This window comes from Rhea pennata, chromosome 4 (genome assembly GCF_028389875.1).
Source record: "Rhea pennata isolate bPtePen1 chromosome 4, bPtePen1.pri, whole genome shotgun sequence".
NCBI classification, from domain to species: Eukaryota; Metazoa; Chordata; class Aves; order Rheiformes; family Rheidae; genus Rhea; species Rhea pennata.
Genome location: NC_084666.1, coordinates 31,595,698 through 31,613,452, shown reverse-complemented (window position 1 = coordinate 31,613,452; position 17,755 = coordinate 31,595,698). Strand labels below are relative to the sequence as shown.

At 34.8% G+C, this 17,755-nt stretch overlaps 1 protein-coding gene across 1 annotated transcript in view; it reads right to left on the bottom strand.

Moving 5' to 3' along the window:
• Positions 1-2,639: 2,639 nt before the first annotated feature.
• Positions 2,640-17,755, bottom strand: part of TUSC3 (tumor suppressor candidate 3) — a 134,078-nt gene continuing 118,962 nt past the window's right edge. The window contains exons 8-10 of the mRNA XM_062574645.1: positions 9,794-9,868; positions 7,377-7,467; positions 2,640-2,919 (exon numbers count right to left, since the gene is read on the bottom strand). Coding sequence (XP_062430629.1) covers positions 2,904-2,919; positions 7,377-7,467; positions 9,794-9,868 — 182 coding nt within the window. The 3' untranslated portion in view covers positions 2,640-2,903. The remainder of the gene's footprint in view (positions 2,920-7,376; positions 7,468-9,793; positions 9,869-17,755) is intronic.

Sequence of the window (17,755 nt, the reverse complement as noted above, 5' to 3'; positions counted from 1 at the left end):
GATAAATCAAATTAAATACAGTTAAACACTCTTCAAAGCTCCGTTCCCCTGCAGGTGGTAGGTTTATATGACAATGATGAGAGAAAGCAAAAGACCAGGTCTTTTAACCTAACCTTCATTTATGGATGATATTACATTTGCTTTACCACGTGGCAGCCAATGAATTCTGAGCTTCTGTAACTCTTATTTCAGCATGTATCCACACCTCAGAGAACATATAGTGTTCTTGTTCAGATAAGAACTGCAGGTGAATGTCTACTCTTGGATTTGAGAGGCTCTAGCATGATGCTGTCAGAGCTCAGAAAGTTAAGTTTTTAATTAAGAACTCCTGGGGAGGCCCAGATCTGCCCAGTGATGGGACTTTATGGATTCAGCCTTTATGGAGTCTAATGATTGATTCCCTCTGATAGATGCTAGGGGTGGAAGGAAGCAATTTCTCTTGGGTAAAGAAACAAGAAAAAAAAAAGTTCAACAAATTTATAAAATCATCATTCAGTATGAGGGAGTATGCAAGAAGGTATCTATATTACATTTTCATCAGAGATAAAAGCTCCAGGTAGTTTTTCTTGAGTCTGATTATTCAGTACTACAACCATAAAGAGTAAAATTCATACTCAGTTTAAGCACATAAAGAACTGGAAGAATAAACTGCCAGAGGTTTTAATGTACTCTAAAGGCATCTTAAACCTTTTAAGGATTGGGTCCTGACTCTGCATGTGACTCTGCCTTACCAGAAAACTGCAGAGGTCAGTTCTATATCCTCAAAAGAACCTTAAGTATGTTCAAGTTGTGTGTAGCTGGGTAGAATTTCATTTGGCTGTTTTAGAGAATATCTGTAGTTGAATTCGACTGGAGAGATTGGTGAATTTTTCAACTTTCTTAGCAAAATGAGTCCTAAGGCTTTGTGGCTATAAGTCTCTATGGTTGGATCCTCATGTATGGATTTTTATTTATTTTTTACAAGTCTGAAGGTGTCTACTGCTGCAAATTTCTACTAGTGAAAAATGTCATCAAGCTTCCCAGCACCATACTCCTTTCATTTAGAATCTGTGTACCTTAAAAGATGCATGCTTATCTCCGCCTTCATATTTATACATCCTTCGATTTGCACCCAAAAGCTTCCTTTAACAGTTGGAATTACATGTGTCATTGTATCAACATTTAGTTAAAATAACTATTAAAGTTTAACAAAACAAATGAATAACTGGGGAGTTTCTTCAAACATCAGTTAGATTCATGCAAAAACTTTAAGGCCTGTGATATGGCAAAAAAACACAAGGAAGAAACTGCTGGTGCCACCGACAGTGAACTAGTACCTGGGAAACAGCTTGGAATGAGAAGCCTTGTAAGTCAGTTTGTTTCCCCCTCCTTCCAATTAAAAAAAAAAATCCCCCCCAAAAAAACAAGTCAGTAAGATTGAGATGGAGTAGCATGTGATTCTTACTGTCTCCTGAACCACACCAAATACTCTCTGTAGGCGTACTCTAAGGTTTGTGAGCATTTTACAAAATGTGTGAGATACTAGCAGCTACAGAAGTAGTATATTATATATACCTGTATCAGCTTTTCACAAAGCTGTGTGAATGCAGAAAACTAGCAATTGCTCTAACTCCTGTTCCAATACATTCACATGTACTTGTTTATAAAGATTGTTCAGGATAATTCATTCTTCTCAATACTTCTAAGGACATAAGAAAGTTATGGGTTAAAAAACTCCTGCCTCCCCTCCCCCCAGCCCTTTTGTCACCACAGAGGCTCAGTCTTGGTCTGTTTAAACTTCTGTGCAAAACTGTTTTACTAAATTGGGAACAAATCTTAAGCCTTTTTGATTTCAAGATTCCAGAAACCAACCATTTTGAATAACATCCTTTGGTGTGAAAGAGGACCCGAATTCAGAATGTATGCACTCTTAATATTGCCGAGCCAGAGCAAGGAAACCCCCCCCCCCCCCCCCCCGAGAAATGAGATTAAGTCTCTAGAATTTCTTATATTAGTGATTCAACATGTTTGAGGTGATCAGAGACTGCATTAAACACCTTAAATAGACCCCACCATGGATACTGACAGGATGTTTGTTCCATATCAATCCAAACATCGCTAAGTGTGGGAACCACTATAAGTATGTTCTAAATCTTCAAAAAATATTGACCCGGAATCTTAAATATGTTTATTAATTAGTTTGACTGATTGTAAGCTGATTTGATAAAAATGAATGTTGCCTGAACAGACTGTACTGCTCCAGGTACCAGCTGTACTCCAGGTACTGAGTCCACCTACTGTCTATACTGCAGCTAAGAGCATGCAGGGTTGTACCATCTCTGGAAGCATCACGGCTGCCAAAGGTTTTGGGGAATTTTGGAGGGGACCCTTCACAGCATGGTTAGTGTACAACCTCTTAAAAATCCTGAGCAGAATCTTACTGTTCCCTGAACTTCTACAGTTTCAAAGTAAAGAGGTGATAAGAGGCATGTAGTTCCCAAATTATGGTTCTCACCATAGTATTTCTCTTAACAGTAGTTGAAAAAAGCATGGCACTTTGTTCAGTTTCTAAAGCGTGTCTCAAAACCTTAGAACATACTTCAGTAGGAAAATCTTAATACTCTTTGGACTCCTTCTAATGAGGAAGGCTTGAACAGACACCCATTATAATGAACTTTATTTAAACTCCTGAGCACTGAGTATATTGTATTCAACATTTCCCAATGGGATGTTTACTGTAAGTTTTTTATAAATTAAGCATTCATTGCATAAAACTGCATTCGTCTATCAGCATACTATATAATATATCACAAAAACAGATAAACCAATAAAAGATTCTTGAATACATGTAACATTGGTAAGCAGATAATATCAGTAACAGCTTATCTTCGCAGGAAACAGCTCTAAATGAATCCCTCTTGAATTCATTTAATTAGGAAGCTGAAAAGGAGGGAAAAAAAAGATTAAGTGCTGAAAAATGCATATAAAATGTGGCATTGCAATTATTTTAACAGAATAAATACATACTTCAAAACATTCATTTGAAATTCATTCAACATTTGTGTGATGATCTCTTAAATTTTTATATCCCATTAAGTAATTACTAAGCAAGCATGAAAGTTATCAAAATAAATAAAAGTTGAGTGACTGAAACTTAAATTTTCCTATTAAAAAAACTTAAAAAGCAAAACGTACTTGAAACATCTGTTCTCTTCAATCAAGTTCTGCATCTGCTCTTACTATTTAAATTGAGAACCACCTCTCCCAGGAGATGTTTCAGATTTATTTAAAACATTCTTCCTTCATTGTTAAACTGGCTCCAGAGTGAGGAGAGTTTAGAGGACATAGCAAGGGTCTGTAGCACTGCAGACACTTAAATTCTTAATGTTTTAATAAGCAAAGAAGTGTGAGATGGTATTACATCATTGTATACCTACTGCAGTTTCTTTTCCCCGGAACAAAACTTCATACTTTAAAAATACATATATATATTGCTTGCCACAACTTTCATTTAAGGATTTCCAAATGCTCTACCAAAAGTAGAATTATCTTACAAATGAGGAGTGGGAAACCAGAGGAATTTTTGAGTATGGCTGTAGTGGGAGCTCTGTGAAGGCCTGAAAGGAGGAGTTTATTTAACTTCACTGCCTCTAGCTTTCCATAAAAGATCTTCCATCTCCTTACAGATCAATAATGTGCTAGCATACAGACGTTGCAGTAAGTTATCACTTTTCTATTCATGGCATAACTGCTTAATCATTACAAAACATCCATACAAAACTATAAGCTTAAAAGACAGTACCAATATAAAGATGTTTCCTGCTGCAAAATGTTGACAAGCTCACTAGGCAAGACATATAAACCAAGGCAAAACAGATGGCAATTTGCTAGATGCTGGAGGGTGAACTGATTTGTTTGAAAAACAAAAGCCATCAAGAGCAACAACATGAAGAGGCAAGTTGTAAGGTGCTGAATGGAGAAGTAGGAGAATGCTGTGCACATAAGACCACCCCCCCCAGAAAAAAAAAAAAAAAAAAAAAAGAAAGAAAAGATAATCTAGACCAAGGCTAGAGATATAAGACCATGTATAGGAAAAAGAAGAGGGGAAGAGGAACACTGGTAGTGAAAAAAGGTGTGTGTGTGTATGCGTGTAGGGGGAAGAGTGAAGGGCTGAAGATTACAGCTAAAAGGCATGCAGATTTACTGTAGAGAAAGATAAATAGTCATCAATACTGTAAATATATGTGTGATTCTTGCCACCGCCACATTTATTGTTCCTTACTTTCTGTCTGTAAGCAGATCTTTAGCCATTAAGAAATACTACAGAACATGAGATAAGGTAAATGCTTAAAACTATGTAGAAGTTCCCTAAGAAGCTCCCTAAAGAGCCCATTTATAGACCTGTTAGACCTGTGCTTTAATCTAGGACTCCTCTGGACCCTTCACTGTCTGTCACTGAAAAGAACAATGACAATGGCATTACTAGAGTCAAGGAAATAACAGCATTACTAGTCTTTTGTTTTATGAATATTAGAAAAGGAAGTAACAGTCCTTCTCCAGTCTCTGATTCATGATTTATTTTCATCCATCTTTGGATATATCTTCATGACCTGCAGGTCAGTGGTGAGAAAGAAGATGAACAGCAGGTTGTGTTGCTTTTTCAGTTTTTATCAATGCATGCTGCTTCACAGAGGACTTATTTGGTTGCTCAGTGACAGAGTATACAAGTGATTTAGTTTATCTGACTTTCTGTAAAATAGGACAGTAAAGCTGATGCTTGTGATTGTGTGTATATAGCATTAAAATTTCTGTTTTCTTTAAGTATTGCTTTAGGCATGCCAATATAACTTTTTTTTCCTTTTTCTCTCTCTTTTTTTTTTTTTTTTTTTTTTAACTGTCAGGTCATTAGTATGCCTTGCTGTTAGTATTGTTAAAGGCAAAGCTTTGCCAGTCTGAGGATCAGAAGGAGCTATGACACATAGCTATACGCGTATCATGTAAAGACTGATAATTTCAAGGTGAAATCAACAGCCAGTGAAAGTAAAAAGATGGACAAATTTCACCTCTTAAGATATATCTACCCTGGGATTCTGTTGAAGATGCTAAGGAAATGCAACAAAAAGATGAATGTATAAAAGCACAGATGACTGTTAAAATACAGGATATGAAATTAAAGGGGTAAAGGAGAAAAACACAGCTAATACACTTGGTCTAGATTCCTCTTTAGTGTTCTGCATTGCTCACTTCATTAAAATTCTTTCAAAGTATATAAATAAATCAAGTAGATCCTTCTCTTCTTAAGAAACAGCATCTGTTTTTGTAGCAAACTGAGATTTGCCCTGAAGATGACATGGCTGAGATACTGAAGTGTCAAAGAATCAATAGCACTAAAGAAAATGGGGTCAGAGCTCCCCAAGAGATACCCTCTCAAAACCTCAAACATTTAATGCTTAAAGGAATAGATAAATGAACACCTCATTTGGAAACAAGCAAAGGAAAGCTGATAACAGCAAAGGAGTAGTAGGATCAGTTCTAGTAAGTTTTCAGCAATTTTGTATTGAGTGAGGATCTAAGATTGAATGATTAGTTGATTCCCATTAACGGAGAATCTACGGCAGTACAAGCAAGTCTTTAAAATCTTGCTTAACTCTGCAGGAGCAATAGTATTAAAAACAAAAAAAACCTAAAGAAAACTTCATAACACTGAACCAGCTATTAAATGATGTTTCTCGTGTTCTCAAGCATCCACACAAGGTTTATTATTTTATCAATTTACTTGATGAGTGTTAGTAGTTAGTAAGTTGCAATAGTGAATCTATTTAGCTCCTTAGAACAGAATTTGCTTTATGGATCTGATAATTTCTTCATAGTAACACTGATAATTTCTTCATAGTAACACTATGATGCAGCCATATCCAATTATAACAGGCTTGTGATTAATTATTCCTTACAGCATCATCCTGGATTTTTTCTGGTATTTTCTTCACTTGCTTTAGCACAGGAATAAGTGCACTTCTCTTCCAAATGTGTTGCACTTTTAATTAAATTTCTTGAAATTAAACCTTTGACAGAATTCAGAAGTTCTCTCTTTTTTTTTTTTTTTTTTTCAGGGGGTGTGTGTGTGTGCGTGCGCGCGCTTTTTGATGTCCTTCATTCTTAGCTTGGATATGAAGTGAGAAGTTTAAAATTTACACAGGGCTCCAACTGCTGCTAGACATTTTTTAGAAAAGATAGGTATTCTCCTAAAACTTAAACTGGCCTCCAGAACCTCTGTTATTTAGCAAATATAGATACTAGGACCTAATGTGACTAAGACCTATCTCAATTTTATACTCAGCTATTAGTGACTAAGGCTAAAATACATAAAATGTTAGTTGCCTGTGAACATTAACAGGAAAAAAGGTGAAAACGGAACAAAGACTGAGGCAAAAGGAAGAAAAGCATAGTTTCAAATAGGATCAGAAGCTAATGGATTGAAACTGCTGTCATGGACAGTATGAAGGAGAAAGATTCTTCCTCATTAAAAATACTCTAGCAAACGTAAAACAAAGCTTTGGAAGAGAAAGATTAACAGATCTCTGTTCTGTTCTACAAACTTGATGACTAGGGAAATGTCACTGTATTGCTAGGTAGCCTAGTCCTCAATTTCTGAATCTCTGATGACTACACCTTTTCTTGGTTTCCTTCTGCTAGCTAGGCTTTTTCACGTACTTCTGAAAATGAGAACAGGATTATGAGAAAATGATATGGGCCATCCATCTCTGTTCATGACAGACTACTAAAAAGAAGAGAAGAGCTGATGTGAAGATGATGTGAATCAGAAGTCTAGACTATCTCTGTAGGTAACCTGCCAGCCAAAAGCATTTACCTACAAAATGCAGAAAGACCTTAATCCTTTCTTTCCTCTCCTGGTGTGGCTGAAAAAAGAAGAGCAAACTTTCAGTTATAAATCAGAACTTAGCACTATACCCTGGTTTGGTTTTTGTGTGTTTTCTTATATACACAGAAAGAGAGAGGAAAGGAAGGATTAAGGTGTCTCTGCATTTTGTAGGTATATGTACATCTTAGCTATAAAGATACACAAATAAATATTTAATAAAGGTCTAAAACTTCAAGCATCTGTTTACTTTTACATTTTTTCCTGGAGTACTTGTGTATGCTGTGTTCTCTGCTCAGAAGTGCTGGTCTACAGTAATAGTCATATTAGGCCCATTAGCTTCTCAGATCTTCTTGGTTTGCTTGAATGAATCACCACTCTTTCTGCTTATTTCAGCTCCCATAGACTTCAGTGATAAGAATTAATTAACAAATTCTTAGCTAAAAGCTATTTTAAAAGCACATAAAGTTACTAAAATATATAACAAGTTATCTAAAGTAAGGATTTAATAAGAGATTACCTATATGGGTAGCCATGGTATTTGGAGCGGAATATCGACAACAGGAAGCTGAAGAAGAAGACCACCAGACCCAGGCCTACCAGGCATATTACTGGAAAGAAAATAACTTTGTTACTAGCACATAAAAGATTTAAATCTAGGGTGTGTACAGAGGATATTACTTGTGTCAATCATTTACGAAGAATTCTGACATAGAATACGGAAGTGTTGCTGCCTTGCCTACTGATGCCCACTATCTTCTGACAGGATTGCAAACATGTGCAGAAATATTTGTGGTTATTAAGCAAAATAGCTTGTCAGTATGAATATATTTTCAAGGAAAGATGGTAGCAATTTTCAGCTCAACTGTTTGTGGATGTAAACACCTTACCGCTGATAATGGATTTAATAACCCTGTAAATTATACGTATCAAGCAATGTAATTTCAGGTATTTGCTTTTTCTTTCCAGAAAACATATTATGTTTAGAAAAATATCCTTTCACTAATGGAGTCATGTTCTCTCTAGTCAACTAAGGCTAACATAATGGTGAAAGCAGTATAATAATTACCTTATATATTTCTTAGTGGCTAAAACATTCCACTGTAATAAGATCCAAGGTTGGCTGCCAGATTACTTTTTCCTCTTAACTTGATAGCAGCATAAATTTTTAGGTTCTGTAGATAAGTAACAATAATGCAGACTTTTTGATAGCATCCAGATACAAGATCTTTGAGCCTTTTCAGGCTAAGAACAAATTAGGAAAGTAAATGCTTAAATTAACAAATAAAATTTGACACCAGTTGGTACCTCTGCAGTAATAGCATAAAACCTTTTCAGTCATGTTAGCTTGTTCAATGACGGGGGAGGGAAGGCACTATCTTACAAGCTGATGTATATAATTAAGATGCATCTCATCTACATAAGATAATCTTTCAGTCCTAGTGAGCTCATTTGAATTTAAAAGCTTCTCTTCTTTCACTATTTCTAGTTCAGTCAAACCTTTGCTATTTAATTGCAGTATTCACCCTTCAAAAGTGTGCTGGCTTTGAGCAAAGATGAAGCAACCATCAAGTCAGTGAAACTGATGATAAATATTTTTCATTAAAATTGGATACATGGAAACTAATGTGTCAATTTAAATATAAATCTTCTGCAATTATTTTGAGAAAACTACCCATACACAATTTTTATCAACTTCAAATACAATTTCAATGTATGGATGAATAAATTGCATAAACAGTGCATAAATGCAATAAAAGCATAAACAGTGGAAGGCAGGTACAGAGAAAGCATTCACATCAGAGTCATAAGCAGAACAGTTTGAATTTGCACTACATCCCACTATTACTTCACCACATCCATCTTCACAGACTCAGATGTCAAAGAGGATTTAAGATTACATTTCCATGAAATTCATGTGAATGTTTCTTCTGACAAGGGTATCAAAGTTAGTGTAAAAAAAAATAAGAATTTAAACATCTACAGCTCACTGAAGAAAAACACAAAATCACTGTAAACCAGAAATCTCCAGCCAACATTCAACCAGCAATTAGGAAGAAATACGTAATGCTTTTACAGAAAACAGTCAGCTATTCCTTTCTGTACAGTGTGTACGGCACAGACGATAATAAAGAACTGAACTAAGAAAGAATGGCAAAGCAGCATAGAAAGCTTGATGTCTTTTAAAAGGTCTTGAATTCCTTCAAGAATTAGAAAAGAGATAAATAAGAGGGGCTATGAAAAAATATATTTTGAAAGGTACAAAGGTTGATAGAAGTATTCATGTAGACTTATGTCCTAATATGCAAGAGGCTGTTCAACTTAAGGATTAGGAAGTTTAAATTTTTGTGCTCAGGAATTCATTGGCAAAAAAAGTTTCTAAATGTTTTGAATGATGAAAAATCAGGAAAATATAAAATTTGCATTTCAAGCTGAGACTCTTTGGACATTTCAGATTAAGATATGTCCTGTACCACACTTCCTGTTGGGCTTTCACTTTCCTCTGAGACATATGACACTGGCAAATTGTACCTAGAAAAATAATTTTCATCCTCCTGTGGATGTTGTCACCTTAAAAAACCTTAAATGACTAAATTCAGTTTGAAAATGATGTTTTGAATCTTTTGTTCTTTATCTCATTAACTTGCAATACAACTGAAGAGCCAAAAAACCTTCATATTGTACAGTTGTGCATTGTGCAGATACTGTGTCAAGTAGCAGCTTGGCTAAGTATGCTTAAGATATTTTTATAGTGTTATAACTTCATGTGAATGCAGGTATAGTTACACGAGATTGATACTCTCTCAACCTTCACCCCCCAAAAGGTAAAAATTGGTTTGAGGAAGACTTTTTGAAAACTTAATCAGATACACATTTGTAATTTTTCAATTTCTTTTAATTGTGTAAATATTTCCTTCATTGTACTAAGTAACTTACTTCTCCTTTTTCCAACATCGCCTTTGGATGTAGCAGCTTCATTCAGGAGTACCATTCCCATGGTGATTGCAGCATCTATATTGCTATTGTCAAGGAAACAGCAGATGTATGGATATCTCAAGAAAGCCACAAACATACATCCTACAAATTCAAGCCCTCATAAAATGAAGCAGTACTCATATATAATCTGTGTATACATCATAATCTGTGGCAAAAATGCGCAGTAACATTTTTATTTATGTATTCTACGTAAGAAAGGAAAGATGATTCAAGAAACTGCAAATGCCACAAGCAGGACGCACAGTTTTGATCGTTACGGAAACAGCCATTCCCCAGTATCTTACAGTATGTTGTATCTTGAAATTGAAATATTTTAGAAAATGAAGACTAAAAGAACCAGAAGATATTCAGTGTTATTGCACACAGTTCTACTAATTCATTGGTTATGTGATGCAAACTAAAGCCATTAAAATGACTTTAGATAGACATTATCTCCCTTTTTAGTTTCGTATTGCTTAAGTTTATTCAGCAGGAAAACATCTCAGAGGCAAAGTTCTCAGTCGCTTTCAGTGTTTTACTAATTTTAAATGTTACAAGTGTGAACAAGTACATAATGATAAATTAACTAATCTAGCAAGATCTTAAATCATTCACTTAATTTTTTATTTGAAATTATAAATAAAAAGCAATGGTTACTAATGTGCTTAACACCTGTAGTGAACAGGTGGCATGTGTGAATGCCATACTGAAGTAGGAGTGCATCATGGGATCTCACAATTTCAGAAAATATGAATTTCATTTGGACAACACATATTTTGATAGTTTTCTACTGTATTCGTACCATGCTACAGTGTTCTTTGCTTAATCGAGTAAGTCTTCATTTCAGAAGACAGACTATCTTAGTGGCTGTTATTCACACAATAATCTATCTCCTATCCACCTAGCATTTTCTTCTATCTCCATGTCTGCTGATGCCTCACTGCTCTATAATTTCATCTGCAGATATTGTTATTCCTCAGGAGACAGAGTATTTTTAACTGTGTCTGCATCTTATTTATCTCTTGGTGCACGTTTCAAGAAACATAATCAGACAACATAATGCAACATACTTGCAGGTGTTCAGAGAAACACCTCAATATTCAAAGATAACTGAATCTTGAACAAGGAAGAATTTTTAAAAGTGTTACCCAGGGCTATGTAGGAGGATGACAGACTAACCAAAACCTTAAAGAATGAGAAGCCACTTCTATTGACCTACAAAAAGATATGTCAAATGTACTGCATCTATGAACAACATCTGTATCCTGTAACACTATACAGGACTCAAAATCATCAAGAAATGTGTCTTGCACTATTCCTATCAATGACTGTATTAGTATTTTCCATGTTAGACCAAAATTTTAATAATAAATTTCAGTTATATAATTTCAATTAACTGAGCATAAGCAAAAAGATTTAGAAATGGCAATGCTAACATCACACTTGATCTGAGACTAGCAGCCTGAATTGGGTTTGGTATTTCTAAATTTCAAACACACACATTGAAAAAACGCAAATCACAAATAATAGGACTAACAAAATCAAACACTAAGAGTGAAAGGAGGCAAATGCTCATCTCAGCCAACAGGAAATACCAAAAAACATATGTTTAAATACTGTATCTTGGATATATATACCTATAGTCCTAAATTAGATGCTTTTTAGAAATAGATTAGTAGCCCAAACTGCTTTCTCATACCTGCACAAGGTATAAAGTACAGGCTTACTCTTAGAAATAAGTAAGTAAGTGGTTATATTCAAGTTTTGCGCAGTACCCTTGTTCATAAGCTATATACATAGTAGGTAGAGAACCTGAGATCTATTTCATTCTGAAATTGAGGCACTCTCCACTTTTCTGTTGATGTTGGCCTACTAAAGAGGAATGCATAATTCCTTGGAGCAGAGAAGAGCAAGAAAGAGCGACTGTCACAGAAGCCCAGTGATTTGGGGGCAGAAGGTCTTTGGATTCTCATTTTCAGAGCCATTTACAGACCTTTTCAAAAGCATAGAAAAGATTCTATGTGTACCTAGTAACATGGCAAATTATGAGTGTTTTAAGATAAACATCAGCATCACTTTCTCCTCTTTTAATAGCAGTTCTGAAAGAAAATGTAATTGTGTAACTCTTCCTAATTTAATAGTTTCAAGAGGCCACGCTGCTGACTAAATTTAGGGAACTAGTTACTTCATGGGACTTGTGCACCAGGATGCCTCCATTCTGAATCCCAGGAGGTCACCATCAACAGGTATTAACACATCCATAATTTTATACCTAAATATTTTAGTCACTCCAGATACAACTGAAAAGAAAAATAAGCGGGATGTGAATGCTCCAGCCACAGTATATCTTCTGTAAGCAGTAGAGAGAACTGCAGAAAAATCATAGGACACAAACTTTGTTATGGTTATTATGATCTCATTATACTACTACAGGGAAGCACTGTGATGGAGTAAAATGCTCTCTCTCTCTCTCTAAGATCCATGAATTTCATATGTGCATACTTCATGATCAGCTATTTCAGGAACAATCAACAAAGTAGAATTAAATATCTGTGAAGAAAATACATCACCAACCTATAATCCCATTATGTAGATAAAAAAAATGTACTAAAAGGATTAAAAGTTGAACATATTAAGTACTGAAAAGTTCTCTGGATTTCAGTTTGAGTTCTCACTGAGGGTAAAGTTTCAAAGGGAATCCTATTGGAACCACACCACTGTACTGTGTTATCTAATAGGCATTACTGATTCTAAATACAAATAGTAAAAATTAGGTTCAATTCATGTCCAAGTCTGACTGAATTAGGAAAAAAGGGAAGGAAATACAAAGATTATACTGTTCTGGTCTTGTTTCTTTAGGCAGTGGAAACAACCAAAACCTGTGAGTGTATGTGATGTAATGGTCCATAATCACTACAGTGGGAATGAAATAGGTAGCTGCCATTTATGATTTATTTCCTCTTACCTTCAAATCCTTGCCGTTTTGACCTTGTCTTTTACTTGTTCGTTATGTTAACTGGCAAGACTGAAGATGAAGAATAAAAGGAAGACCATAATAAAACTAGCAGTGAAAAGTACAAGTCATTTGGAGCTTCAAATAATAAAGATTTTGTTTCAGGAAAATATTTTAAAATGGTCTTTAAGACTTATATTTTCTATATACACAGTTTACTCATCACACACTTATGACAAACCTTACCAAATCGATATTAAGAATAAAACAATCTAACTGTAGACTTGTTTCCCCTTGCATCCTCTTTGGGCTCGATCATGTTCGCATTAAAGTCACAGGGAAAAAACTTGATCCTTAAAGTTGTTTTCTTCAAATCAGACTTAATCCTGCAGCTAATGCAATTGTGTAGCATTGACTTAAATGCTGATTTAAAAGGCATCAGAACTAAGCAAAGATTGTCACTTTGGAAACTAGCTAATAACTTTAAATGCAGAGTTCATATACTAGATCTTAATTTCTTTAGGAAGTTCTGCAAAATATATACTCTTAATAAAAAGCTCCTATTAAACCCAAGCATGCAATATGAAAAACGTAACAAAAACATTCCAGAAGCATATTATTGGAATTGAAAATATTCTCATTAATCAGAGTACAAATATTATTAATCAGGCCAATATACTTTTTGAATTACGTAGAAAAAAAGTGGAATCCATGAGACAATGTTAATTGAAAAGGCAAAAATTATTTTCTAAAAATTTTGCTTGTTAAAAGTCACATTCATGAACGCATGCACTGACCATGAGACTGGAAATCTCCCGTGTTACTTATAAGTTTCTAAGTAGGAAGAAGAAATGGAGATAACGTCAAGAAGAGAATCATTTATTCCTCTACTTTCAAAAGTTAAAAAAGCATAAAAATGAATGCAGGGGGAAAGCTGGAACAGGAAGGGCTGAAAAGAACCCTCAAATCAGATTCCACAGATATTATTTTTATCCTGTTAAGAAACTGCCTAATACAGCATTGTCTAATAATAATTTTATTTTACCAGATTCCTCATTTAGGTTTACAGCAGTACTTTTGTCCTTAGCTTGAGTCAGGGAGAAAAAAAAAGACAAGATTTGAGGGCAACTTACCAGAACCTTTCAGGGAAGTGCCAGTCTCTACAAAGGATTTAGACTGCTTTATAAGTGTAGTTTATTTGCTTGGTTATCTCATGCAATTCTGCACTTAAATTAGTCCTTTGCCATATCCCTTACCTGCTTGCTTCTGAGAAAGAAAAAAAACACTAAAAAGCCATTTGACAGTCAATCATTCTAACAGAGTTCCTATTTTCTTATCTTACTGTATTTCTAATCCAGTTTTTCTTATCATCAGGAAGATCAGTTTCACCAAAGGAACCATCTCCTCTGCAATGGAGAATTTTAGAGCAGATCTGTAACCAGATGAACTGGGCTGACTTTTTTTCTTTCTCTCTTTTGGAGTCTCAAATCATTGCTGTTACAGCTTCACTACTTTTGCTTCAACTGTTGCTTTCTAATTCTAGTCATCACTGTTGAGCTTTCAGCTTCAGTTGGTTTATTTTTAGCTTCAGTGACACTGCTTCATAGCTTCACACTGTAACACTGAGCATTTACTTGAACTCTACAACGTTGAAGCAAAAATTCAATGTTATTGAGTTGTGATTTCAACACAATCATGAGCTGTTTACTACAGAATATTTAACTGAAGTCCTTTTCTGGCTCCTATTTCTAACTTTGTATGTTGTTTCTTTACTGTAATATTCCACAAAAGATAGCAACAGTCCTACCCATGAAAATTTGAAAATAATCTTTTACATCATTTTCCTCTAGCAGTACAGAATTTAAAATTTTGACAACCGGTTATTTGGACATTTGCATATCTGCAAAAGAAAAAAAAAAGAAAGAAAAAGAGATGGCATCAAAAGATTTATTTTCTAGTTTCCTATTATCTCCCTTACTGTGCTATTCTGAAAAGATGAGGGAAATATGGCACTCAGTTAAGCTATGGCTAGCAAATATTTCAAATTCAGATATTCATATTTCCTGACAAGTGTATCCCTGTCTAGCAATTTGTGTGTCTGTGTGTAAACCCAGTACAATTTCTTTTAATTTTTAATTTGGAATGATTTTATTTGTACATATTAAACTTCTGCTGCCCCATTTCCCAGCCAGCAGATGCCTTTCATAGAAATTGAGAACATATTATTTAGTTAGTGCTTTTGAAAAGGTTCTGCACGCTTTGATACAGGAGGAGGAAGTTTTAAAGAAGGATAAAAAACAGGTGCATCATTAAAATTTGTAAGATGAAAAGATCAACAATTTAGCCCTGCAAAAACAAGATGCCTGATTGGCAGTATAAAAAAATAGGATAGGATCAATAAACTACAGAGCGATAGAGACGTTACAAAATGAAAAAGGACTGCTAGTAAATTCTGGATACTTTTTATTAGCATACTTTAACAGAAAATTGTACTGCTATTAACTTCAGCTAGAATGCCCAAAAGGGAAAAACAAAATCTGATAGGTCGTTAGTTTGCTAATGTGATATATCATTTATAACTTTCCTTCAGAAATTTAGTACTAATTAGTAGTGAACAGGGAATAAGAGGAGGTGAGAAAATAAGTTGATTGACACTTGGTTACCTTTGCAAAAAAAAGTTTTGTGGTCTCATTCATATTCTACTGGATTACTGTCAAGAGTATAAAATCTTGCATTAGCATTATTCACATCAAGAAATTTTACCTTTTAGTCGCAGATCACTTAATAAAACACGAGAAAGAAAAGCAAATGAACAAAATTCTCATCTACCTAGGTTTGTGCTCAATTTATTGTTAACTAAAATGTGGACAGGTTATAACTCAAACTTTAAATACTTCTGGTTAACTTTTAATCATACATTGAACAAACAAAAGCTTATATATTTTTTGTGAAGGACTAGTATAAAAACAGTATGATCGAACAAGCAAAAAAATTTTTTTTTTAATTTGTTTTAGCTAGGGGGATAATGATTATAACATAAGAAATCCTTTGCTGGCCCCTCTGAGGTATACTCTAACCTCGAGAGAAATACGTCTTAACTTTCTCTTATTAAATGTCTAAAATACATGCTGTAATTTCAGAAATGCTGATCACATTACATAAAAAAAAACTAACAATCATATTGCTATATTTGAAAATTCTGAGCACAACATGAATTCTAGTGATGATATTTAGCAAATATTCTTCAGCTATGTACAGTTCTTGAATACAGGACAAAGCCACACTCCCCCCAGCTGCAGAATCTGATTTCTTATGACAGGATGAAGAAACTAATCACGACAAAAAGTGTGGTTCTGAACCGAACCCACCCTCCTGGTCTCTTTCAAAGCATTGTTGCTACAGTTCATGAGACAATGAGCAATGATTCTAATATTCAGCTTACGGTATTCAATGTGCAATCAATTCTGAATTAGATCATAACTATGGTCTAATGATGGACCATGATGATTCAACAAGCCTTGAGGGCTGACGAAAGGAGACATCTTTAAGGTACCAGTCTGTGTATATCACATAATAAGGATGTGTCTTAATTCATAAGCTGAAAACATGAAGAAGAGTTTGGAAGTGATTTATTTCAATTTTAGGATGAACTTAATTTAAACATAAATTGTACACAAGTAATCCAGACGTACTTCAATATTTTTAGTTGATTTAATTCTAGTTGTACTGATGCTTACAATAACAACCTGCTACCTTTTTTCACCTCAAAACCTTCTGCTTTTAGATGCACCAAATAACTATTTCAAGAAGTTTAGGAATTATTGCATGAGACTTGGCATATTCTGCATGTATCTCTGAACTAGAACTACAGAACTGGGTATAAATATGCTCAGTGATGTTTTTAGAATACCACTTTAACCAAGCTGTTATCTAAGCCTCTTTTAGAAGGGAGAATATTTCATTCTCTATTATTAAATAAAAAATATTGTCTTTACAATCCTACACGTCTTTTAGGCACTGCTATCTCACTTTTGCACTAAACACCCTATTTGCATGGTACTTGCAACTTAACTTTTATTTGGGATATGGGAACCACTGCTTTTACCCTCTTCCAACACAGTTAAGATTTATCACCACTGCTATTTGGCTCTGATAATCCATTTTACTTATTTTGAACTTCATTCTACATACTGAGCTTACTACACTTACCTCTTTGTATTTGGGGGAGGGGAGGGGAGGGAAAGGGAAATATTAACAAATAAAATTCAGAACAGGAAAACCTTGTCCAGCTCTCTTCTTCTCATACCTTTTTAACAATTATAAATGCCTAAGCACTTCTGGTCATTGAATACAAGGCAGGAGAATCCTGGAAAAATTGTTGATTCATTGTATGACTGCAGAACACTTGATCGCCTTGTGCTTCAGCCAGCTCAAGTGGAAAACTGAAAAGCTGAATCTCCCTGAAATCCTGATGCAGTATCTGAGTAGAGGTATCCTGAGGATATAAATTACAAATAATATACAGACCTGGTCAGTGGCTTACAATAAACTAGTTAATCATTCTTTTTAGTTTTCATTAGAGAACTGATAAACTACTTTAACAAATTACAAAGAAATTACGAACCATCAATAATGTCATTGAGATACTTTGTTAAAAAAACCACCTGAACTTGTGTGCCCTTTGGATAGTCAAAATCTCCAAATGCTGTGGCCATTTTCTCTGATTTCTTGTTAGCATGGCACTAATACACAGATTTCAAGTAGGATGTGGTGGGTGCAGCACAAACATTCAAGAAGATTTAGTTTTTGCTATACAAAGACCACAGTTTAAAGCAACACAGCCTGTCCATGCTATACTCTACGCTCTGCTCCTATTGTCCACCAGAAGCAGAAACCCATCAGCTCAGGAACTACACCTCAACAGTTTTTACTCATCTTTCTACTTTCATTCTTTTAAGGCTCAGCTCCAA